Source organism: Natator depressus, chromosome 11 (assembly GCF_965152275.1).
Source record: "Natator depressus isolate rNatDep1 chromosome 11, rNatDep2.hap1, whole genome shotgun sequence".
Lineage (NCBI taxonomy): Eukaryota > Metazoa > Chordata > Testudines > Cheloniidae > Natator > Natator depressus.
The window spans coordinates 4,974,772-5,001,196 of NC_134244.1; the positions used below are offsets into that span (position 1 = coordinate 4,974,772).

General features: G+C 39.0%; 1 protein-coding gene across 1 annotated transcript in view; it reads left to right on the top strand.

Moving 5' to 3' along the window:
- MAP3K2 (mitogen-activated protein kinase kinase kinase 2) overlaps positions 1-26,090 on the top strand; it is an 88,462-nt gene extending 62,372 nt beyond the window's left edge. Inside the window, exons 8-17 of the mRNA XM_074966768.1 lie at positions 1,894-2,024; positions 3,535-3,614; positions 8,696-8,763; positions 13,173-13,265; positions 15,307-15,513; positions 16,210-16,358; positions 18,103-18,234; positions 20,076-20,205; positions 22,181-22,358; positions 24,838-26,090. Coding sequence (XP_074822869.1) covers positions 1,894-2,024; positions 3,535-3,614; positions 8,696-8,763; positions 13,173-13,265; positions 15,307-15,513; positions 16,210-16,358; positions 18,103-18,234; positions 20,076-20,205; positions 22,181-22,358; positions 24,838-25,063 — 1,394 coding nt within the window. The 3' untranslated portion in view covers positions 25,064-26,090. The remainder of the gene's footprint in view (positions 1-1,893; positions 2,025-3,534; positions 3,615-8,695; positions 8,764-13,172; positions 13,266-15,306; positions 15,514-16,209; positions 16,359-18,102; positions 18,235-20,075; positions 20,206-22,180; positions 22,359-24,837) is intronic.
- Positions 26,091-26,425: the final 335 nt, after the last annotated feature.

A 26,425-nucleotide genomic window follows, 5' to 3' on the forward strand; every position in this document is an offset into this window, starting at 1 on the left:
GGCACTGTAACTCATCTGTGTTAAGGAGATAGTTGGATGCTTAATTAAATGTTTGCTTACTTTATTTTGGGATTGGATATTCAGACATCTTTTCTTTAAAATTTTAAATATGACCATATTAAATACAGATGTTAATGTAATATAAGGACCTTTGTATTTAGGTAACAATTTGTCACACCTGGTTTGATACAGTTGAAATGTGCTTTTTATTTACAACACCCAGTAGTGCCTGCTGCGAGGTTTCAAATAATGAGTCAGGCCACAAAAAATGAGTTTTTTTTAAAATAAATAATACATTTTGGATTTGTCTGAGTAGCAGCCGTGTTAGTCTGTATTCGCAAAAAGAAAAGGAGTACTTGTGGCACCTTAGAGACTAACAAATTTATGTGCGCATAAGCTTTCGTGAAGCTCAAATAAATTTGTTAGTCTCGAAGGTGCCACAAGTACTCCTTGTTTTTTTACATTTTGGATTATTTTTATTTGCCTTCTGGATTTTAAGTCTTTAGGGTTTGTTTTCAAGCTCTTCTCTGCACTGATGATGGTTATAAACATTTTTTGTTGTGTGTTTAGTGAAAGCTGAAATTCTCACATCCTCATAAGACTCCAAGAGCTGGGGTTTTAAGTAAAACTTCATGAGGTTCTCAATAAAAATCATGAGAGTTGGCATCAGTAAATACTCCTCTCTTATGAAATCTAGATCCAGTCGTCTGGTGTGCTGGGAATTAATGAATTATATGCCTGTGCTGTACAGTGGAAAAGTACATTCAATCTGGTGCATTCTAAATGCAAGATTTAGAATGCACCAGATTAGCTTGCACGTTGGCAGAGGCAAATTTTTATCCAGAGACGGATACGTAGATGGACACAATTCCCAGATTATAGGTTTAGAATTATATTATCTCTTCTAATGAAGTTAAGGGCACCAAAAACGCCAGGAGAAACACAGAATGTTGACTACAGGTCTAGGAATGTTTGTAAAGGAGAAAGTGATCACAGCTTGCTCTGGGCCCCATGAAGCTTATGACTGCCCTTAATTTGGGGTTATTGAGGAATGTAAAGGAGAATATATATATATATATATATATATTTTTAAAAGTAAGTTCTATCCTTAAAGCTAACACTGAAAACAAACAAATATATACTAATCTGTGGGGAGAAAGGAAGATGTCTGAAGCGCACCTTAAGATTCATTCCTTTCACACACTTTCATATAATATGAGTCAATTAATTTGGGGGTTTATCCCAAAGAATCATTCTGGAACCCTCTCCAGAATAGAAAGGGCATAGTGATGTGATGGTAGTGGATTATTTGCAGTCTCCTTTAAACCCTCTTTAGTAAACTGAATTGTTCTTGTTCTCTGCTATAAGAAACAATGGAAATTAATTTTAATCATGGAAAACTCAAGTACCCCAATACACTTTTCCAGTCCTTCAATATGTAGATTGACTTTCTTAAGCAATCCTACCTATGATGTGTAGTAGTCCTTAATTTGTCGTCTTCAGACCTGATCCTGGAAGCTGCTCCGCATGAGCAGAGTCCACATCCACTGAGCAGGATTGGGGCTTTATTTTGTCACTTAATACATTTTAAAGTATTAAATTTTAGGAGATGACATTAAAGTTTTAGTTGATGGTGCCTAGTGGGGGGGCGGGGAAGCGGTTGTTTTTTGAATCCTTGGCCATTGGAAAATCAGCACCTTGCAGTATCAGGCTCCATGAGAGCAACAGTCAGCTTTTAAAGACTGTGAAATAAATCATGGTAGATGTAGAAGCAAACTTTGTGCTTTACAAAAAGAAAAAATACCATAGTAAGCTTTTTTGCAGGAGAGGATTGTTTTTAATCTCCAGTCCAAGAAAACTGTTCTCCAATATTGCCTTTTTTTTTATTAAAAGGATCTAATACACGTGATAGGAGTTCACCTCCCCCGGGATACATTCCAGATGAGCTGCACCAGGTGGTACGAAATGGATCATTCACTAGTATCAATAGTGAAGGAGAGTTCATTCCAGAAAGCATGGATCAAGTAAATATTTTTTTTTTCCATTTCCACTTGATTAAATGTCACTGTGGGCATGACGACTGACTGACCGACCTACCAATTACCACCTATCAGCTTTTCAGTTAATGTTTCTATAATGGTTTAAGTAAAGTAAAGTACTATAAACCTAGTAAGCATTACCACCTTCCTCTAGCAGGTGCACAGGGGCATGTCATTCTGTTCCTCTGATCTGTCTGTTACTCAACTGTTACAGAATGAAGCTATTAGGATCTACCAGAATTCCTGCTCTCTCTCTCTCTCTCTCTATCCTATCTGGATACTGATGGAAAAGGTGGGTGGGGTCTGAATAGCTCAGAGGATTGAAAATGGGATATGTAGTACTTTTCACATCTGGGCCATTATTATTTATCCTTATTACAGTGGTGTCTCATTGCCCCATTTGAGATCAGGACCCCCTACAGGAAGACTTTGTACTCACAAGTAGTAAGAGTCAGTACTTACAATGAAGCATTTACAATGAGATGAGATGAGAGAGGGTGGAAGAGAAAACAGAGGCATAGTGTGAAAGTGACTTGTCAGTTGCACAGCAAGTCAGTGTCTGAACTGGGAGTAGAACTTACATCTCCAGACCCTCAGCGCCAGGCCCTGTCCTCTGAACAACGCTGCCTACCAATCCTCTGATCAGATCCAGCCCATTTCTGTACATAATAATCATTACCATTGGCCTGCATAAAGTCAGTTTCAGACATTTCTAAAGTCTGACATTTCAAGTACACAAATGCTCACAGGGAATTAGAGACCAAGGATTGCATGTATGGACACTCCAAAATGTAAAATATTTATAGCACATGCAACTGTAACAACCACCTCCATGAGTCAGTGTTTAAACCTAGGACCTTCAGCTCTATAGCATATGCCTCTATAGCATTTAATCTATAGGAATAACTCACTTAGCTGGTAGAAGTAGTAGACTGTTATCCTCTCTGGACCAGCCACTCAAAAGGGCATGTAACCTGGATTGTCACAGACACAGCAAAAGACACACCTCTGACCCCATAACCATCTCTTTTCCAAATTTCAAGTTCCTTCTCCTGGAGCCGTTTCTTTAAAAACAAAATTTTTTGAAACATTGCCACAGCTAACTACCTTTAGTAGCTTAATTTTTTTGCTCATATTTTCCAAAAAATTTCAGCCTGAGATAGAGACCAAGCAATTTTGTTCATCTAATATAGGTGTTGCAAATACTTCCTCTTTGTGTGTGTACTACATACATTTCTTTTAACATAATTGCTATAATTTACTGTTTCCTAAACACTGTAAATTAAATACAAACACTGTGTTTGTATTAGGTGGGAGAAGAGCACCAGAGTGCTTTTCAACAAGCAGGACTCCATACAATATGACTTCGGCCACATCAGTTATAACTGCTGATTTTTATGATCAGTGTGTTAGGGTTTTGAGCTATAAAATGTGATGCAAAGAACCATCAACAATAAAAAAAAATTTCAGTCCCTCTCTTATGGTTACTTACTAGATGCTGGATCCATTGTCCTTGAGCAGTCCTGAAAACTCTGGCTCAGGAAGCTGCCCCTCACTTGACAGTCCTTTAGATGGGTAAGAACTACTTACATTCAGCACTTCTTTCTGCTAGATTGCTTGAAAGTACTGACCACAGAACATAGTAAGTCAACCTTCAGAAACAATTTCTAGGTGTACTTTTTTCAAACACACACAGAAAAGCAAAAATAATATAACTTATTGGGATTTAACTGCTTACTGATGCACAGAAGAGAAGAGTACCATATCAGCCTGTTGTTTTTGAAGATGCATGAAATTTAATACATCAGTTTCTGGACTTGCTGCTTTTTGTTGCACACAGAGATTTATTGTAAATCTGGACATCGTTGTCTTGTTTGTAAATTGAGTGTATTCCACAGCCATGAACAGCTCCATTAAACATCCACTTTAGAATTTGGCATAATCTGCAAGAAACTTCCATTCTACTAATAGGTTACCCAGCATTGTGCTTAATATTACTGCACACATGATAAATCAGTGCAAACAGTCAAACGTAAACGGGAAGGTGAGTGATAGTTGTGTATAGTCATTGCAGATAAAGATCCATTCAAAACATAAGATTATATTGTTGGCACATTTTACTGAACATTTCAGTTCCACCTACATGCCCAAATATTATAAATAAAACAAAATTTGAAGATTTCCCAGATGAACTAACTGACTTCGTATTTGCTAAGTTGAATATTTTCTGTTCTGAAAGAAATCATTGTACAGGAGAAACAAGTAGATACAGTCAACTTATCTTGGTTTGGTTTTAAATTTGCTTTAGGTTTTGTCATTTTGTGCCACTCTTGTCTAATATTTGGAGGTGTGGAGTTAAATACTTAATTAAAATTATTAGTACACATCTATGAACCACAGATCCACCAACCTGAAATGGATGGTTGTTCCCATGTTGAACCAGTCAGACTGGCAGAACAGCCAGTCATAGCTGAGGTAAATTCCTTGTGCCTCCTTTCCTTATTTGATGAAGATATCATTGTGGAAGGATTTATCTTCCACGCATGCTGCAAAGTCCATTTTTTCCGGCATTTATAATAATCGGGGGGTTGGAAATTGAAGGATGATCTGAGAGGGTCTCACCATATGGTTGTGGAGAGGGCATTTATTCTCTTGTGGGAAAGTAAAAATTAATCTTTGAAATTGGAAGTTTGAATCAAAACTTTATAATGATACATGGAAAAAAACCCCTAAAATATACTTAAATTTTGGGTGATGGTTAAAGGTGTGGGTAGACATAACTCAAATAAATAAAATTCTTCAACCCAGCACATGGTTCAAAATTTCTGCATTGTCATCAGAAATGAAACATGTCCATGCTTTCCCTTTGTGTTGTCTTGTAATTTAATTTGCTGTAAAGTTTTGTGATCATGCCAGTAATTAACTGTTGATGATTGAAGCGCTCATGGAGTTATAAATATCCATTCAAAAGTCTTGCTCTCTTCCTGTTCCACTCTGACAAGAGCCAAAAGACTAGCCTCCCATGTCCAAAGCACCGCAGGAACGTCTTCCTCTAATCTGTTCTTACTGTCAAAACATCAACAGCACTCCTTTCCTGTACTAGCAATGCAGGGCTAGAAGAGGGTAAAAAGTGTGGGGAGAGATTCATTCCCAGCTTGTTTTGTGCTTATGGAGCATAGGACAGAGAATAACAACAGGGGCTTCTGATCTATCTCCGCTTCTCAAATGTTTATACCAATAGGGAAAAAGTGCTGTGTCCAGGAACACATGCTAAGTGGACTCAGAACTAGACTGGAGTCCCATGAGTCAAAATATTGGCACAGCAATGGGGTATGAGAGTCACTCTGAAATCTAGCTTGATATCAGTGGCATATTGAATATGGTTATCTTGGAGTTGAAGGTCAGATACATCTTAGACTGCAAACTAAGTTTCAGAGGGGTAGCCTTGTTAGCCTGTATCAGCAAAAACAATGAGGAGTCCTTGTGGCACCTTAAAGACTAACAAATTTATTTGGGCATAAGCTTTCGTGGGCTATAACCTATTGCATTGGATGCATATGATGAAGTGGATTATAGCCCATGTATACCCAAATAAATTGGTTAGTTTAAGGTGCCACAAGGACTCCACATTGTTTAAACTTTAAGTAGTTATAGCCTTCAGAGTTAAGGCATGTATCTCTTCATGTCCATTTTTTGGGAAAGACAGTTAGCTTACAATTTCATGTCATCAAAGTATCACAAAAGGGTCTTTGAAAACTTTTGAGATTTGAACTTTCCAGAAGCTTGGAAATACTTAGGGGCAAAAGATTGCTTACTGGATGAATTCATTTAGTTATGCTTATCCAATTAGAGAAGGAGAGAGAGAAATTACTATTCTTTCCAGTGGAAGGAAAGATTAGTAGTTCTATAGCTATTGATACCATGTTTAAGAAGTTGTTTCAAGAAGCTTCAGACTTCTCAAGAAAACTTGAATCATAGATCTCCATTCCTCAAACATACCCTCATAGCATTTGTTTTCTAATAAGAGTACTCCATTTCTGTAGGAAAGAAAGCTTTCTACTCCTGAATAATCTGCACTTCTATAGCAACTCTTCATTTGAGAATCAGTGCTTCACAATTATTTTAGTCTCTCAAATACCCCTTTGAGATAATTGTTATCCCCATTTTACAGATAAGAAAATCTATGTATGGTACAGAGAGATTGCATCAATGCTTGAAATATCCACTTTGTAGCTGGTGTGTAAAAGGTTATGCACTCGATTTTAGGTAGTTAGGGTTTTTATTGGGCTGTCAAATGATTTAAAAAAAATCACGATTAATTGCACAATTAAAAAATTTTCAAATATATTGATTTCAATTACAACAGAATACAAAGTATACAGTGCTTGCTTTTGATTACAAATATTTACACTGAAAACAAACAAAAGAAATAGTATTTTTCAGTTATCAGTGAGGTTTCAATCGCTTTATCATGGAAGTTGAACTTACAAATGTAGAATTATGTACAAAAAACCCCTGCATTCAAAAATAAAACAGTAAAACTTTAGAGCCTACAAGTCCAATCAGTCCTACTTCTTGGTCAGCTAATCACTCAGACAAACAAGTTTGTTTACAATTGCAGAAGATGATGCTGCCTGCTTTTTGTTTACAATATCACCTGAAAGTGAGAACAGGCATTTGCATGGCACTGTTGTAGCCAGTGTCACAAGATATTTACATGCCAGATGCGCTAAAGATTCATATGTCCTTTCATGTTTCAACCACCATTCCAGAAGACATGCATCCATGCTAATGATGGGTTCTGCTCAATAACTATCCAAAGCTGTGCGAACCGATGCAGGTTCATCATCATCATCTGAGCCAGATGTCACTAGCAGAAGGTTGATTCTCTTTTTTGGTGGTTTGGGTTCTGTAGTTGCTGCTTCAGAGTGTTTGTTCTTTTAAGACTTCTGAAAGCATGCTCCACCCCCTCATCCCTCTGATTTTGGAAGGCACTTCAGATTCTTGGATCGAGTGCTGTAGCTATCTTTAGAAATTTCACATTGGTATCTTTACATTTTGTCAGATTTGCAGTGAAAGTATTCTTAAAAAGGAACATGTGCTGGGTCATCATCCGAGACTGCTATAACAAGAAATATGGCAGAATGTGGGTAAAACAGAGCAAGAGACATACAATTCTCTCCCAGGGAGTTCAGTCACAAATTTAATTAACGCATTATTTTTTTAACAAGCCTCATCAGCACAGAAGCATGTCCTCCGGAATGGTGGCTGAAGCATGAAGGGGCATACAAATGTTTAGCATATCTAGCACGTAAATACCATGCAGTGCCAGCTAAAAAAGTACCATGTGAATGCCTGTTCTCACTTTCAGGTGATATTGTAAACAAGAAGTAGGCAGCATTATCTACTGTAAATTTAAACAAACTTTTCTCTTAACGATTGGCTGAATAAGAAGTAGGACTGAGTGGACTTGTAGGTGCTAAAATTTTACATTCTTTTGTTTGAGTGCAGTTATGTAACAAAACTACATTTGTAAGTTGCAGTTTCATGATAAAGCGGTTGCACTACAATACTGGTATGAGGTTAATTGAAAAATATTTTTTACACTGCAAATATTTGTAATAAAAAATATAAAGAGAGCACTGTACACTTCGTATTCTGTGTTGTAATTGAAAGATATTTGAAAATGTAGTAAAACACCCAAAATATTTAATAAATTTCAATTGGTATTCTGTTTAACAGTGTGATTAATTTTTTTTTGAGTTAATCACGTGAGTTAACTGCGATTGATTAACAGCCTTCATTTTTTGCCTAATTTTTTTCTAAGAAAACCAATTAACCTTGATTGGTAGACTGAAAGTATCCTATGAAAACGTTTCTTGCATAGAAATTTTTTGACTTGCCTCAACCAATCCAGAGACACTCTTGTCATCCTCATTTAGTTTGCCTCTTATTTTGTTCAAGGACTCCTAACAGGGGTTTAGGCTTGTGTCTCCATTTCTGCTTCTGTTGCCTACTAGAGAAATTCTTATCTGGAAAAGGAAGATGCTGGGGTGGTATGGTTATGAAAGTGCTCTACTGCAATTGGTTGTTCTGTCTGACTGGAATCCCATCCATTCCTGTTTGGTGGCTGGGAGTTACATAAAGACAAATTTCTAGGTAAGAAATTTGACCACATGAAAAACCCCTTAATTCAAGTGTTTTCATAAAAAACTTTAAAAAGCAATTTTATTGAGCTTCACAGAAGGAAAAAGGAAATCAGAGAGTTGCAAGACTCTGCATTTCTTTGGCAAAAAATATTTAAATAGGCTACAAAAATTCTTGCTAAATATCCTGTAACTGATGTTTTGGTTTTGTTTATCCATGAAGGTGCAAAGCACGAGCTCCTGTGTGGCTTCATTGGCACTGCTGTGTCTACTAAGAGACTGTACTAGTGAGCAGTGCCATTCGTTTCCTCCCTATCCCAAGCAAGATCCATCCATTGTAATTGATATCTACAAGCTTTGGTATTTCAAAGTTGAGTCCCATTCATGTCTACGATAGCATACACTGTACTGTATAATTCAACAATTATAAAACAGTAAAACTTAAGTGCTTGCCTGACTACTCTGACTCTCCAGTAACAGAGCATCTAAAATGTTGTCTTACGCTTCTAGAGATAGCTACCCCAAATCTCGGATGCCACGAGCACAGAGCTATCCAGATAACCACCAGGAGTTTTCAGGTAGGTAAATCTATTGGGGCCATTTAGTCTTACCAGATACATCCAGCTGTAAGTAACATGTCTCAGGATGCATGTACATAGTATATGTGATGCTTCCTTGGGGTACCCAGGGTTTTGAGGCACCTCACTACCACCTTCCCTTAGTGTGAGGAAACCTTGTTTGTGTTTGCCATGGCTTAGCTCCCCAACTCTACCAGCCATGGCCATACAAGCACTTGCCTCTAGACCTCACAGGCCCAGCTGTCCCTCTACAGGTCAGTGGTTGGCACACCTCAACCCTTCAAGTATCTCTACAGTACATCCTCTCATCCGCTGAACACTCTCCGTATTCACAGATTCGCTGCTTCCAAAGACTCAAAACACCTCAGCTTACCAGTTTCACCTCAGATCAGTGCTGTGCTTAACACAACACTTAGATTTGTTTATAGTGAAATCAAGTATAAGTTTATTTAACAAAGCATAGAGAATCAAGTAGTAGCAAGTAGAAGTATTGAAAACAAATTACAAACGAAATAAAATCTCACATTGTAGAGCCTAAACTTAAGATACTCATGTCTTGTAGAGTATTGCTCACCCAGAATCTTTGCAGTGCTTTACAGCCTGGCTGGCTGTGCCCCTCTTTTCATGAGACAAGCATGCTGTCAGTTTGTTTCCTAGGTGAAGAATTCAGTGTGTCCCTTTGGACTGCCAAGATAGGCCTGACCAATCTTTTGTCTTTATTCATAAAGAAGAATATCCCCCTTCTGTTTGTTCCTTCCTATAGATTTCTTCTCTTGTAGATTTTGCAATCTTTTAACTGGCACCTGGCTCAGTATACATATACATACAGGCATACATCTCAGGCATATAATACACAAACAGCCAAATGGGGAGATAGGTGTCTGTTACCTCCTGCCTGAAAGGAGCATTTCTGTGGTGTGTCACCACCTGGTGACCTGCCTTAATTCCAAGACCTTAAGAACGTAATTTTCAGTATAGATATAGAACTCCTAAAGTATTATCCAATTAGTACACACATTTTGCATTGATTATAATGACCAGTGGCTACTCGCTCTCAATAGAGACCTCACATACCACCCTTTGGTGAACTATTCTACAAATACCCAAGGGATCCCTGTGAAACCCTCTGCACTGTCTGCCAGTTGGCACCAAGGGATTTCTGGGTCACAGGATAAGATAATTTTGCCTCTCATCCAAAAGCAAGAGAGACACCTTTGTCTGGTGGCGCAGGACTAGGAGTCAGACCAGGACCATAGTTCCAGTTTGCCAGTGAATAGTTGTGTAACCTTGGGTGATTTATTTAACCTGTCTGAGCCTTTATTTCACTATTTTTTCCACATGTCCCATGCCTCATTCAATGCACAGAATAGACAATGCTCAATTAATGGGCAGCTATTCAATATTTTGTTTGATCCTTTTTGTTCAGTATATGGTCCTAGATCTTACTTAGTGCACACTATTCGAACCCTTCTGTAAAGGCAGGATTATTAATTTTGTCAGAGGTTTTTCATTGGCACTCATCACGATAGTATCCAAGTGCTTCACAAACATCTATTAATTAATCTTCACAAAACTGCTGTGAGGTGACAAGATATTATCCCCATTTTACACATGGGGAGCTGAAGCACAGATTAAGATTAAAAGTATTCTCTAATTTTGGGTGCCTAATTTGAGGTGCCTGGACCTGATTTTTCAGAGTAGCTAGTATTATGTAGTAGTTTTTATATTGAAGCATAACTCCAGTTGACTTCAGTTGCAGTTGAGTGTGTTCGGAACTTCTGCAAATCAGACCCCAGAGTCTGAAGGCAGACACCTGGAAAATGACAATCAGTGGCCACCTGTGAAAAGCTTGGTTTAAGTGACTTGGTTAGCATCAGACAGGAACTCTGTGGTAGACACGATAGAATCAAATTTTCTGGGGCAGCATTCAACTGGTTTAACCATGGGATCTTCCTGTCTCTTCCTGCTATTTCCTATCTCAGTCACTGCATACCTTCCAACTTCTACAACAAATGAGGCAGTAGTCCTATAGCCAACAGCCTGCTTCATTGCACATCCCTAATTTGTTCCCAGAGTAGGTCTATCAGGTGTAGTGAATGAGGCAGGCGTCCTATGGAAAAAATAGGATCTGATCATTAAAGACTGTCATAATGCATACACATAAGGGAGCTTAATTAAGGTTGCACAGGCAACCTGAATTCTGGCATTTCTTAACTTGTGTGCTTGACTCTGCAATCTGAATTTTTAAAGATAAGTTTTTTTTAAAAAACTTATGAAATTACACTTACACACTAATTCCATCAGGTGTCATCATATTGAACCTTCAGATCACCACATCTCTGCCACTTGAGCTAACAGAGTAAATGATTGCAGTATTAGGTTGTCATCCTCTATGTGGAGCAGCACTAATGGAAGATGACACATACTTTGGCAGTGGGGTTGACAAGTATTTGCTGACAGCAGAAACTGAGAAACTCGAGAATCTTGGGTTCCATTCCAGGCTCTGGAAGAGAATGTCCTCTGTTGGCCTACTTCAAAGCTTGACCTCTTCTGCCCCATTCCTTCCAACCTGTCCCAGTGCTGACTCTTCCCCACTCCTAGCTTCTGATTCCAGCCTCCTTGCTCAGTCAGCTCCAGTTCCTCCTTTCCTGTCCCAGCTCCTTGTCGTCAGTCTTATTGCCCAGACAGCCCTCATCATCGTCCTTCCCTGGTTCCTCATACAGTCTATATCTTTCTCCTGCCCCACCTATGGCTCAGTCTCTCTCCCTGGGCTCCTCATCCAATTTCAGCCTCCCATCCCCACCCCCCCACCTCCTCCTCGGCTCCAGGTCCCAGTCTCCCCAGCTCCTCGTCTAATCTCAGTGTTCCCTACTCAGGTAACTGGCTACCAGCTCCTCCTTCTACCCCTCTCCCGTTTCCCTCACCAACTCTGTCCCAGCTCCCAATTCCCAGTCTGTCCCCTCCCCAACTCCCAATCACAGTTTCTCCACCGCCAATCCCTGTCTCACCAGGCCACTTGTTCCAATCTACTCCTATCTCTCCCTCATGGTCCGGTTTTTGTCCCTTCTGCATTCGAATGAGACAGCTTACTCCTTCACACTGCCTGAGTGCCAGCAGGAGAGTTGAGAGCACAGGAGAGACCAGCTACTTGCTCTCTGTTTCCGTACCCAGCCTTTGTAGTTCTGGGTTGGAGCATGCTCAGTCAATCTGTGAGGATGATACATGTGTAGTCTGGTCAGTGCTAGGAGCTGAGAGGCTGGAGCATGCTCAGGAGGATGGAATCTTTTGAGATTTTAGCTAGCAAGTCTAAACTGAGTATGTGAAAACAATTTTTTGTAAAGGTTTATAATTTAGCCAGATTTGAGTGGCCTTTTTACCAGATGGCAAAAAACACATCCTTGAAACAAAGGCCACTCCTACTTCTTGCCAAATTTCAGGAACCTACTCCAAAGCATACAGGTGTTCGAGCATTTCAAAGAAAGTCACCAGAATTTTTTAACATGGTTAAAATATATATATTTTCCGAGCCTCATTCTCAGAAACATCTAAACCCTTTTGGCAGAAATTTTCCAGACAAATTGAGCCTGAGGCAGACAACCAGCATAGAAAATGTCAGCCCAAATAGTTTGGCAAGGTACAAAACTGAAAAACGGGGTCTTAAGGAGAAGTGTTGGACAACCTTAATAGGTGGTGCAACCAGCCCTGCTTATGATAGGAATCATGCAGTGACCTATGGGGTAGTGGGTGGCAGACAGCTGGATACGCCAGTAAGGGAGGGGTTTAGCCACGGATGCTAGGACAAACCCTTCTTATGTGTTGAACGTTAAATGAACAGAGATGCAGTGTTTCCATACACATGAAGTCTGTAGATGCCTTAGAAATTTTTACAGAAAGTGCCATGAATCTTTTTTCCATTCAGCATAAACAGGAGATTGCTTTTAACATTTCAGGCAGAAAATTCCCACAAACAATGCTGCCGCTCCAGATAGTTTACTAACTAAGGTTTTTATATAAAAACCTTACTTGCCAATTGAAGGAAAAAAAATCTATTAAGACATAATTTTCTGTTCTATTGGTATTGTAATCTTGTGCCTGCTTAGAAACAGATGGTAGCATGTTTGAGTGGATGTGATATCTAATTAAATTTATTTTTTTATTGTTTTGCTGTTTTATCATTTATAGGGACTAAAACATGATTAGCAGGCTGAATGTTAATTTGCTGATCTTTATATGCACAGCCTTCCAGTTTACAAGTCTCTTTATACAAGAGTCCACTTCAGGGTTAAGTGTAGGGTTGCTTTTTTAAAAACTTGTGATGCAAGACCAATTAAAATTTGGTTTGTTTTATGAATTTTTCCTCGTGTGTTTAATTTTGCAATGTATGCTAATATTTTCTTTGTTCCCCATAGACTATGATATCCCAATATTTGAGAAATTTGGAAAAGGCGGGACTTATCCCCGAAGGTATCATATTTCATATCATCACCAAGATTACAATGATGGTGAGTATGGGACACTAACATTTTCAATATTTATTCTTTTTTCAAAAAAGTAGTTGAGAGTTAAATATAATCTGAAAATGTTGGAGAAGCAAACAGGTGTTCTCTCTGAAATAAATGTAAAGCATGCTTAAAGTTAGTCACAAATGTGTTTAGGCATGTGACGGGGTTGGGACTCACCACTGCAGCGCTTCCCGCTGGCACGTCTGGGAATTAGCTCTGTCCTCTGCAGGGCACCCTCTGCCAGTGGTGTCCCATTCATCATCTGCTCCCCTGTTCATATCCAGAGCCACGTTGCTACCTGATGGGAGACATCCGCTTCTGGTCACTGCCCTCCGACAGTGCCCCTTAGTCCATCCTTACCCACTTCTGGGCCAGGGGGGTTTAACAGCAGTCTTCCAGCTCGCCTCTGCCACAGTGGCCAACCACAACCCCCAAAGTCTAGTCCCTCTGCTCAAGGGCCAGTTGCAGTCTGTCACGGCCACTCCTCCACAGCCAGGTGCAGTAAGGGGGGGAGGGGGGGAGGAGACACCCAGGCCCTCCCACTGCTCTGGGTCCCAACCCAGGGACCCTGTAGTGGCAGCCTCTCCATCCTCCTCCTCTCCTCTCATCTGTCCGTCCTCCCTGGGTCACGTCCCCTCTGACCCCTTGCACCCTCTAGGCCCTTCTGGTCAGGGCCTGCAGTCTGACAGGTATTGGGCTGGAGCTCTCCTCTGGGCGCGCCCTGAGCCTGCCCAGCGCTGCGCTGCGCTGTCCAAGGTGCTGGTCTCCTTAGCTCAGGAGACAGACCTTCCCCTCTGAAGGTCTGGGAGAAACTCCCTGCTCCTCTCCTGGGCAGCCTTTATATAGAGGAGTCTAGCCTGGCCCCGATTGGCTGCCCTCTGCTCTGCACTGATTGGCTCCCCCACAGGCCCTCTCTGTTTGGCTGCCGTTCCGCACAGCCGCTCTGGCCTGTTATAGCCCAATCTTGCCTGGGGGTGGGGCACCACCCTACCACAAGTCACCTAAATTAAAGTAGCCTGATTTTTCAAAGATGCTGAGCTACCCCAGCTCCTGTGAAGATGTAGATTAGAATATTAGGGAATCATGGGAGCAGCTGTACATGGAAACCATCTCTGCCAAAAGCCTATGCACAAACTATACAGAACATATAATGAATGCCATGAGTCATTGTGATACTTTACTACCCAGAATAGACTTCGCTGTTACTCAATCTGGAATAGCATAGAGTAGCTAAATTGTTGCTCCTGTTTACTGATTCTCATAATAAAAGAGGAGAAGGATAGGTCATGAAATTGAAAAGCAATAAATTTAAAACTCAAAAATACTTGTTAACTTAATGCATAATTAACCTGTGGAGCTAATTGCTGGAAGGTATTGTATTTCAAAACAAGATTAGACATTTGGATAATGAGTTACATTAGATAGAGAAAAAAGAGGGGAGGGAATCCATGCTTCCATGCCTGTAGAAGTTTTTTCCTAGCTCCCATCAGTTAGTGGTTGACGGGAAGAAACTTCTACAGGCAGGTAATTCCCGTAGTGTCCATTATGGACTATCTTTCGTCTTCATCTGAACTTAAACACCCTCTGCGTGAGGATTCCTCACTAGATGGGCCATTAGAACTCTAGTGTATCTTTGGCCTGTTTTCCAGGAATACATATAGCCTCTCATAGCAGTGAAGATAGAAGTATTGTTGCCTTTGGAACTTGTCTCCATTTTCTTCAAACCACCAGTAGAAAGAGTCACTTAATTATGAAACTGTTTGCAGGAATTGCAGATGTTACTTACACACTGCTCCCAGCTAGCCAGTCTTGGACTAAGTCATTAAGCTAGTTTAAGTCTGAGCTCTACATGTAGGCATTCTGCACACTTTCCCTCTCAGCAGGCTAAACCAGTAACTTTCATTATCATTTCATCATATTCTATGGAAGATTTGAATTGTTATGTTTTCAGTGCACACTTCATGCAGTATACAGACACGTATTGTTTAGTACTTATTCTTCATGGTACAGTATTCTAGGTAGTCTTTGTGCATCATTACAGGTCGTAAAACCTTTCCAAGGGCTAGAAGGACCCAGGGGAACAGCTTCCGGTCTCCAGTCAGTTTCAGCCCCACCGATCACTCCCTGAGTACAAGCAGTGGGAGCAGCACCTTTACTCCAGAGTATGAGGAGAACCGAATGAGAAGAAGGGGAAGTGACATAGACAATCCTACCCTGTCAGTAATGGACATCAGCCCACCTAGCCGCTGTAAGTTAAAAAGGCACATTACAGTCTTCAAAGGAAAATCTAAAAAAAATCTTGTTAAATATATAATACATCAGAACCGACAAAATTACTAAAATACATGTTGTTAAAGGCATATCCATAATAATATTACAGTATTACATTATAATTATAACTTACATTATAACTAATCACTAATTTTCTTAACATTTAATAATGTTATTATACATCTGGACCTGAAGTAGTAAGATGCTTACCAGTCAAATGATAACTTTATTTGCTCTTGCTGCTATGGGCTTAATTTTTTTGTTTTGATAAACAGGGGACTTAATTAGTATGGTGGTTGGGTGTGTGTGTTTATACTAGCTATGTATGCTTTGTAGTTGGTGTAGATCGTGTCTTGTTTTTAAAGGGTACTCTTAAAATACTTCAGTGATGAAATGTATTTTAGTCTCCTTTTCAGGTACTTTAGTAAGTACCTCAGATGTGCGTATCTTGTACTTTATGTGTTTGGATGTATTTTTATGGATAAAATATAGATTATTAGGTAGCTGACAGGATCACATTTTCTATTTAGAGGAAATTTTATAAATCCATGCTTTTTACATGGAGATTTAAAATTAAAAAAGTATTTTTTCAAGAGTTTTATTTTTGTGTTCCAGTTTTTCTTGAACAACTGAATAACAAACTCATTCTAAAAACAAAACATACTTTTTTCAGCACCACGAGCGCCAACTAACTGGAGACTTGGCAAGCTGCTGGGTCAGGGTGCTTTTGGCAGAGTATATCTATGTTATGATGCTGACACCGGAAGAGAATTGGCTGTTAAACAGGTTCAATTTGACCCTGACAGTCCAGAGACAAGCAAGGTAAGAGACCCTGAAAGAAATATTTGTAAAGGGATCACTTTAAGAGTGGTTTTCTGTGTGGTCTAAACTGATGTTGCTTTTTGCTTTCACTTAATTTTATAAATGTTTGAGGACATATACTTCTATGAGTCTATACGACAGAGAGATATCCCGTTTCATTAAAATCTTCATAACTCGGTTGAATGATTATAGTGGTATGTAACACATGATTTCATCTTCAGATATATCTCTCTGAAACTAACATGTATTATCAAATTCAACACAGCCTGAGGCTATAAAGCTAAACCATAATCTAACATGGAAGGTACATTCTACAGAAATATTACTTTAAGTAGTAAAGTGAAAAATATAGGAACGTAGCGTACATTAGCTTTATTTGATAATGAAACCAATAGAGAATGTTTTGATGAAGAACACTGTTTAATGGATACGACTGCAGTTATGTACAAATTGACATTATAGGTAAAGTCCAATGCCAATGAACCTACTGTAATTGGTCCCCTATATTGCTCTCCCAAGAGCATTGTTTTAGTGTTTTTGTTGACAGGTAGTATTTCCATATGTCTAATCTGAACTTGTCCTTCTTTAAATACAGTTACAGTCAGAAATGTAAAAGCGGTACCATGTTACTGCCCAGATCTGCTCCTTGTTTGTATTCCAACTTGTAGCTGCCAATTTTACTGACAAAAATAAATTCTTCTTTTCATTCATTAGGATTCCATAGTCAGTACAGTTGTGGGGAGAGTGGGCTGGATTCCATTCCGGCTCATGCGTCATCTGCAGAATTAACTGGCTGACTTCCAGCTGTAGACTGTATTACTGCTGGTGGCATAGGAGCTAGACAGAACAAAGATTGACTTGCAGCTGTAGTTTTTAGTGCTGGTGCTTTAAAAACAAATTATTGTAAAAATAACCAATTTGCTCTGGAAATCATAGAGACAATAAACGTGGAACCACATGATGCCATTTTTGCAGTAGTTACCTTTCAGAAGATACCCAAACTTGCCATTACTTCTTGTAACACACCCGTGGCAACATCAAGTGGTCTGTGATGGATAAATACCAAGTTTTGATGAAGGGCTTCCATATGGAATCTCTGGAATGCTTAAAATTCTAAATCATACCTATTTTTTAATGAACTTGTATAGGGAAATTTACAGCAGGGAATAAATGGCTTTTCCACCCTTAACCACTTCCATGCTATAAAAATAAATAATAAAATGAAATATATATCTGGGAGGAAAACCAAAACTAAAATTATATAATTAATTGTGAACTATAGTTTAGATTTATAAATGTATTGCTTAACTTGAGATAAGCTTTTATGAACTAATTCTAGTGATACCCGAAGAAAGACTTAATTTGAGAATTTTTCATCCAACTGAAAATTTGTAACATAATATTACAGTACAGCTCTTGAATTCGTTGACATTTTAAAATAAAGTACCTGACAGGTTCTAGTTTCTGAGTATATGAGATTGAGAATGATTCTTGAAATCAAAAGAAACTGAAATAACGGGAAAATATCCCTAAAGAATTTATAGAAGTCAAACATTTCTCAGATTATGCTGTAGATCTGCTCTCCCTCTTCTACTGCTGATGTTTTCTAACAAGAAAATGTGTTAACTTTACATAAACTGCAGAGTAAATCCTCATAAAGTCAGTCTTATTAACAGAAATCTAAAAGTTGTGTGAGATCATTTGTCCCAACTATAGTAAGTTTTACTGAATATTTTCCTTTCAGGAGGTAAATGCACTTGAATGTGAGATTCAGCTGTTGAAAAACCTGCTGCATGAAAGAATTGTTCAGTATTATGGCTGCTTGAGGGATCCCCCCGAAAGAACACTCTCTATATTCATGGAATACATGCCAGGGGTAAGCAAGAGAGCTCATTGCAGGCAATCATTTCTACAGAATGTGTGCCGACAATCTAAATCAGGGGTTCTCAAACAGACGGTCATGACCCCTCAGGGGGTCACAAGGTTATTACGGGGAGAGGGAGGGTTGCGAGCTCTCAGCCTCCACCCCTAACCCCCGCTTCACCTTCAAAATTTATAATAGTGTTAAATGTGTTTTTAATTTATAAGGGGGGGTCGCACTCAGAGGCTTACTGTGTGAAAGGGGTCACCAGTGCAAAAGTTTGAGAACCAATGATATAAATGGATAAGATTTGCAGGAGCACACACAGATGTTAAGGAAATGTCTGATGATAAATGGTTAACCAAAAACAGACACAACTGCATTATAACATTATATTTGAGTTTTGCCTACTGTATTAATTGCTTATTAATTCAGAATTAGAATTAATTTAGAGAGCACAATATTTGTGTGCTTCTGGCTGACTACTTACAACAAATGTCTTTTAAAAACAGTTTTGTGAGCTTTTTTTTAACAACTTTTAATCATGTATCTCAAGTTTAACATTCCTTTTTAAGTTTGCATCCACCTCCAGCTTGACTGTGTTCTAGAGATGCTTCTAACAGATGAGGAATATACACAGCTGCCTCTTGAACCAATTAGCAAGCCTATGAAGGGAGTATCACAGTAGCCATACATAGGACTCCTGTTGACTTGGGGGGAGAGAGAGAGAGATCAAGCTCGAGTTCTAAGGTTTAGGTCCCTCTCTTAGTGCATTGGGCACTATTACTAGGTTACTGCGTCAGCCAATCAAAGATGTTGTGAGGGCAAAAACTAGTTAATAATAGCCAGAGATAAGTTGAAAATTAGATCTTGCAGCTGTCTTTTTGTTGGCACAGAGGCATGTGTTGTACTGTCCCTCCTGTCTGCCTACTCCTTTATGGAAATATTTTGCTTTCTGAAAACTGCAGATTTTCACTTATTCCCAAAATAGAACAAGCAGACCTGAGTATAGTAAGATACAGTTGTTTCATGTATCCCTAAATGTTCATAAGTAATTGCTGCATTCTAGTTTGTTGTTATAAGGCTGCACAGAAGAAAAATTAGGATTTTAGATGAGACGAGGATCTCATTTTAGAGACTTGTAAGATTTTCTGAGATCTGGAGGACAGAGTATCAAAATATGCAGTTTTAAAGATCTGTATAGTTTTGGGTTTTTGTCTTGATACTGTTCCTTTTAAACCATTAAACGTGTGTAATTTAAAATGGCCAACCCAAATTGTATTAAGATATTTAGAAAAACATCAGATGTAGGCTGAGACTTTTTTTTATGCAAAGTTTCTGCCTGTTGTTTTATTGAGACCTAAAACTTATTAAATAACATTTTTTAAATGTCATGCTCTGGGTTGTCCAGATCGTTTTCTCCGTTTGTTGTCTCTCAGAGTGTAAGATGGATTGGGTACGGTCAATGGCTGTGTCATGTACAGTGCCAAACACAGCATCATCATGTAACTAGTAAATCTCTAAAAAGTCATGCTTAGAAGGAAAATACTCTACTGTATTACCTGTACAGCAGCTCAGCAACATTTAAACTGTTTGGTATTTTTAAAATTCATTGTCTTGATAACATTTCTGTGTATCATTATGCTCCTGTTAAAGGCTGAATTATTTAGTTTAGCTGGAGATATAACTGTTAATGTGAATTAAGCTGATCCAGAGAAGTCGTAGAGCCTTGCATCTCTAAATTTCTGGTACAAACTTCATACAATCCAGTTATTTTTTAATAATGGTTAAAAATAAATTATTCTATCATTCTTAAAAGTGCTATAATCATTTATACTTTTTCTTTTTGGCCACAGGGTTCCATTAAGGACCAGTTAAAAGCATATGGAGCACTCACAGAGAATGTGACCCGAAAATACACACGGCAGATTTTGGAGGGAGTTTACTATTTGCACAGTAATATGATTGTACATAGAGATATTAAAGGTAATTAAAGAAGAGATGTGAGTTCTGCTTTCTCTACTCCAAATAAGCAACATGACCTTGAAACATTTGAAGCTTCATAAACCAAAGGGAAATGATTGCAATAAAATTGAAGGGTCACTGCTAAATTTGTGATGCCAGAATATTGGCTTAACTTCAAGTAGTTCCATCAGGATTTACTTCAATAGTCCAGTCTTTGTAATGTTTTTCAAACCTGAAAATTGTCAGTGTTGCAAACTGAGAAAAAAAATGTTTTAGTGAGTAATGGGATACTAATAGGGGTATATATGACTGTTTTAATATCAGGACTTTTCAAAACATTTATTTATGAACAACAATCCAGCGAACACAATGTTGAAACCCTTAGCGAGCGTGATTAAATCTGGTGGACATAACTATATCATAGCTGCTAAAATTGCTACATTATTTTCCTGTTTGTGTCAATATAATTTTTTTGTAAATTTCAAGGTGACAGATTTAGTCTATCATGCTTATACCAAGTTAAATAAATTTGTAAACCTAAAAGTATGTCATTCACTTTGAACATGATATGAAGATGCAGATTTTCCGAGTGCTCTAGGCACTTTCCTTCCTTACTTCACTTCTTTCTTACCCACCCAGTTCCCTTTTATTTATTCTTAATATAAGATAGATTTGGCAAGTCAATAACTTTCTCAGAAAGTTCATAAAAAGGACCTCCATAATTCCCAGGGGGTTGCAAATCAGTGTCAGGGAGTTGTGGCCACCCTGCCATTTTTACATTGCTAAATGGTGGGGGATAGGTAGTCCTGGTTAGAGGAATGGAGACCCCTAGAGCACTCTGATAATGGAAAAGGTTGAGAAGCTCTGAGTTAATCCAGCACTTTTTTTTTCCAAATTGGTCAATTTTTGAAGGATATAGAAACAACCTGCAAACTCTTAGATGACAGAGGTGCCCCTAATATTCTGCCCTCCGGATTTTGACTTTATTTTTGTTCATTAAATTAATTCAAATATAACTTCATTTAAGATTAGAATCAGGCCCCATATATTCCACAGCAAGAACTCTTAAATTCTGCAGCAACATCACTTTATTCTAAGGCCATGAAATAGTCTCTTGCCCCCATCCCCACCACGACCGCCAGTACACACACAGCTATGGCTCAGAGTGGAAAATAGTCATTAATGTAAAATTCATTCATGATTGTCAGTGGTGGGATTTTATTATGTTCTCCGGGTGGCCCAGTTCCGCTACCTGGGCCTCAGCTCCCAGGGTGTTGCCCAGAGAACTCAGCTCAGATCTTCCTTTTTCTCACAAGAGTCAGGAAAGTTGGAAGCAGCTAGCTTTAGCAGTTTACCTCCTTAGCTGACCTAGTCTCTTGCTTCCTAGCTTATCAAACTATGCGTCCATCTCCTCTGGTCCTTAGATGCAAGCTGGATTCTAGCTCTGGCTCCCCAACTTCCTGTTACCTGGCTCCAGCGAACTCTGCAGGGATCATGCACTGTAATTCAATTAACTTCCCCTTATGAGCAAAGCTGCAGAGCAAGAGGTAGTGCAGGCAGCCCAGGGACACACACAAAAATGTTGGTTGCCGGGCTGCAGCAAAATGATGAATTCCATGGCATTTTGGAAATATGCCAAATTATGCAGCTGTGGAATTGTGGCATCCACAGAGACTTGAGTGAGACAAATAGGGCAGGTTATGCCTCAGGACTATAATTTTCAGACTCTGCAGATGCAGGTAGATGACACTGCATCAGTTACACTTGGTTCACATTTCAGAGGTTTTTTTCTCCAACCACAGGGGCTAGAAATAATTTTTAAAATGAAAGCTCAGATTCTAGAGAACAGTTCTGAGCAAGGGGCAAGTTCTGTGCCATGTAATATACTGGGCTGTTGTTATAATGCATCAGTTAAACCAAATGTGTGTTGATTCACTCTCATGCAGTTGTTTGGCTTTTACTGAATATAAAGCAGAGATTTTTCTTTTTCTTCCAGGAGCAAATATTCTGCGGGATTCAGCAGGCAATGTGAAGCTAGGTGATTTCGGTGCCAGCAAGCGACTTCAGACTATCTGTCTCTCTGGCACGGGAATGAAGTCTGTCATGGGGACTCCATACTGGATGAGTCCTGAAGTTATCAGTGGAGAAGGGTATGGGAGAAAAGCAGATATCTGGTAGGTCAAAGAGCTATTCTAATGAAAGACAGCTACATACTACCCCAGAGGAGATGGTTTCACTGCAAAATATAAATTTTCATTATTTTAAGCATGAGCGCACTCATTATGTGTTTCTGGTTGCCCAAGGTGAAAACAAGCTATGTAGACAATGAAGAGTATATTGGGGCAGGAGATCAGTTAACACTAAACAGATTGGTTTTTGTATATCAGCGACTGTGCTGACTGACTTAGGACCACAAGAGAACACTGTGGACCAAGCTCACATGAAGTTAGGCCTATCTGGCATACTTGTAAATGCTAGAGGGGCACTAACATAGGAAAATGTCACAATTAATTCAGTTCAGTGATTAATGAAAGTTACCTAAGTAGCATTTGCCCAAACCATATCATGAGTACTACCATGTTGAGAGGGGAAGAGGCTAATCTGTTTTAGTTTTATTTCTTCCTTCTGCTCCCTTATATACCTGAAGGTCTCTACCATATGTTAAGAGGATGGATTACGTGTTGAGTTTACTTAGCTATCACGCAAAATATAACACCAACATATTTTATACTGAAGATTTTATTTAAAAAAAGAAACTGCAACATTCAGAGCAGTAGAACTAAGGGAGCATTGTGATTTGAAGAGCTCTTTGAGTGAAATGACACAACTATTTGCAAGTGCATTGTACTCTGGATGGTTGATACTCAAAAGGTCTCAAAATTAATAATTTTATTTATATAGTGTCCCATTCCCCATCAAAATGCTTGGGACACAGGACACACAGTGAAATATCACCGTCTTACAAGAATGAGAATAATTCTTCTTTGAGTGCTGTCCCTGTGGGTGCTCCACTTCAGGTGTCAGTGCGTCCTGGCGCCGCCGATCAGAGATTTTTTGGTAGCAGTGCCTGGTCGGGATGCCCGTGCGCAGTAGCTGTTTCGCGATGTCGTTGGCACTTCATTTAGTGCTCGCATGTCCCAACCCCCCTCAGTTCCTTCTCAGCTGTCCTTGGCTGCAGACAGAGCTCCAACAGCAGTGTCACAAAATTACCTAGAAAAGAATTCGAAATAGTTATTAGTTCAGTTTAGTCCCCAGTAGTTAGTTCATTGTTAGTCTTAGGTTTCCGTTTTAACCATTTAGACTTTCCCTTTAAAAAAAAAAAAAAAAAACGACTCGGGAGTTCCCTTTCCCCCTTTTTCTTTTCTTGTCCTGTGACTTAAGTTGGACTCTGAAAATGCCAAGCTCTCCTGAGTTTAAAAGATGCCTGTCTCTGATGGATACTCACAGTGTGTCCGCTGCTTACGGGAGGAGCACATTTCTCTAAAATGTTCCCATTGCAGCAACCTTAAAGCCAGAGCGAGGAGGGACAGGGATTTCTCCATAAGAATAATTTTAACACCACTGTCTGATAGCACTGCCACTAAACTGTGGAGTTGGCCCAGAAATTCAGATTGCTGGCTCTAGCATTTGTATATCTTATTTTTCAAGTAAGAAATTAACGTGCTGTCTAGATAAACTCACCATGTGTCAGTGGGTCACAGCTGAGGATGCCAGATTCAGGACAAACTGCTGAGAAATAGGGCAGACTTACCCCCGAACTGATGGTTATTCTATCATAAGATATACCAAGCCAGTAACAAAAGTAAACTTCTGTCTCACCACACTGGTTAACAAGAAGTAAAAAATGCAGTCTCTTTAGGCATTCCAGCACTTATTTTACCACCTAGACACTATACTTTATGATGAGTGGTTATTGAAAACCAATTTCATCAAACAGGGTTCTTCTGGTCTCTCAAGATCAGCCATATCGCCAGATCAATATATAACTCAGATCTTACCTACTAATCACGCTGTTGCCAGTCCTTTAGTGGCTAAAATCTAAAGATTTATTTTTAAGAGAAAAGAAGTAGTTTAAAATGGTTGAGGAATTCATTGCAATGATTATATGCATAAATTCTTATATCAGTGATGGAATAAACAATGATGGAATAAACTGCTAGTTTGAAAAAGTCTATCTGGAAGTTACCCAAATAGCTTGGGGATTATGAGTCCTTGTTTAGAGCTTCCTTGTTAGAAATTCAGTCCAGAAAAATGAAGCAGGACATGAAGACAAAATGGAGATGTTTCCAAGGGTCCAAACAAAGTTCTCAGTCGCAATTTGTGGAAAATTATAGGCACAAGGTGGATTCCAGGGTCACATGAGCAAGTCACATAAACATCTGCCACTGAAATAATTGCATTCAGGTTAGCTGACATGTGGAGCAGGACATAAGTTGTGATTTGCAGTAGCTAGCATGACCTTCAAATCAAGTGCGTAATTATAGACGTGATAAAAGTCTGTTTTTTTTCAATTGAATTGAGTTGCAATGTTGTGTGGGCAACAGTCTTCCATTTGTGGCATTTCAGTAAGCTTCCATGTTGTAGTTTTTGTTTCCACGGGGGAGAACATCATTCTGTTTGTAACCTGTTCTTTTACTTTCACCTCTGTTTCAGGAGCGTAGGTTGTACGGTTGTAGAAATGCTCACTGAGAAACCCCCTTGGGCAGAGTATGAAGCAATGGCTGCCATCTTTAAAATTGCCACCCAGCCAACCAATCCACAGCTGCCACCTCATGTCTCGGACCATGGTCGGGATTTCCTCAAGCGGATTTTTATCGAGGCCAAGTTGCGACCATCTGCAGATGAACTGCTAAGACACACATTTGCACATTATCACTAACAGCCTGCCTCAACTCAGCTTGCATCTACTGCATTTATTTTCTATTTGACTGCACTTTTATTTTTATTTTTGTACAAAAAAAAGGAGGAAAAAAGACAAGAGAGAAAACATATTTCTCTTGATTCTTTGTTTCACTTAGATTATAAGCAAGAATCTAAATTTTTGTATTTAGAATGAGGGTCCCCCCTCCCGACCTAGAACCTTTTGTTTCTGTAATGTACTGATGTGGTTCACAGATAAAGCACTTTAGTACATATTCATTCCTTAACTAAGGGGAAAACAGACATGTGACTTGGACTGTCAAGAACTGTAACACCGCTGACTGTCTCAGGATGCAGGGAAAAATACATAAGCAGCTAGCATGCAGGGAGAATAAAATCATTATCTGTGATTTGTTCTTTGTACTGTAGGTAGTTGCTGCTGAGGGTTTTAAGTTATATTTTAGCTTGTTAATCAGTTTCTGAATATCACACTTGAGGCATGAACCCACAGTTCTGGAAATTAATTAGAAAGCTCAAAGAACTTAGAACCCTCAGTAGAGAATGCTCTGCATAATAGAGCACCTGCCTGACACTTCCTTTGTGACCAAAAGAAAATAAGGCAGGAGCATAACTCTAAATCAGTAGTTGGTGGGAGCTGGTATAAAGTTATTCTATTACATTCATAGATCAAGAATTACAGGTAAATCAATTATTATAGATCCAAACTCCTAGAGACTGCAAAGCTCAGGGGGTAGTCTCTATAATGAAGAAACAAAAAATAACCAAAAAGATCAACAGATAAATAGAAATAAGTCAGGAGAATCCTTACGCCCTGCAGCTGCCAAAGATACACTTACTATATAAGTTAAGGGGGTGGGAGGAGTCACTTCCCTTAGGTGATTGTAAGACACAAAACGGTGTGAGATAAAGTCCTTCACCATCCAATGAATGTCAAAGAAAAAAATTAATCCTTATTTACTGTATGCATTATCTGACTATCCAAATGAACTGCAAGGAATAAGACATTCAGAACAATTGTCAGAGACTGAGAAGGAATGTATTTTGAAGGTCATGCACCTGAATATAACAACAGGTTTTAGGGTAGCAGCCGTGTTAGTCTGTATTCGCAAAAAGAAAAGGAGTACTTGTGGCACCTTAGAGACTAATAATAAATTTGTTAGTCTCTAAGGTGCCATAAGTACTCCTTTTCTTTTTTCTGAATATAATAATCCTTCTCAAATTGTTTTAAATGCGATTGTTTTAATAACACAATCCAGTTATTAGGATGTTAGAAAAAGTCCCTGAAATAAAATGAATTCTAATTCCTTGTGTCTAATTCCATTAGTGTCAAATGACAACAGGGCACTTCAAGACTTCTTAT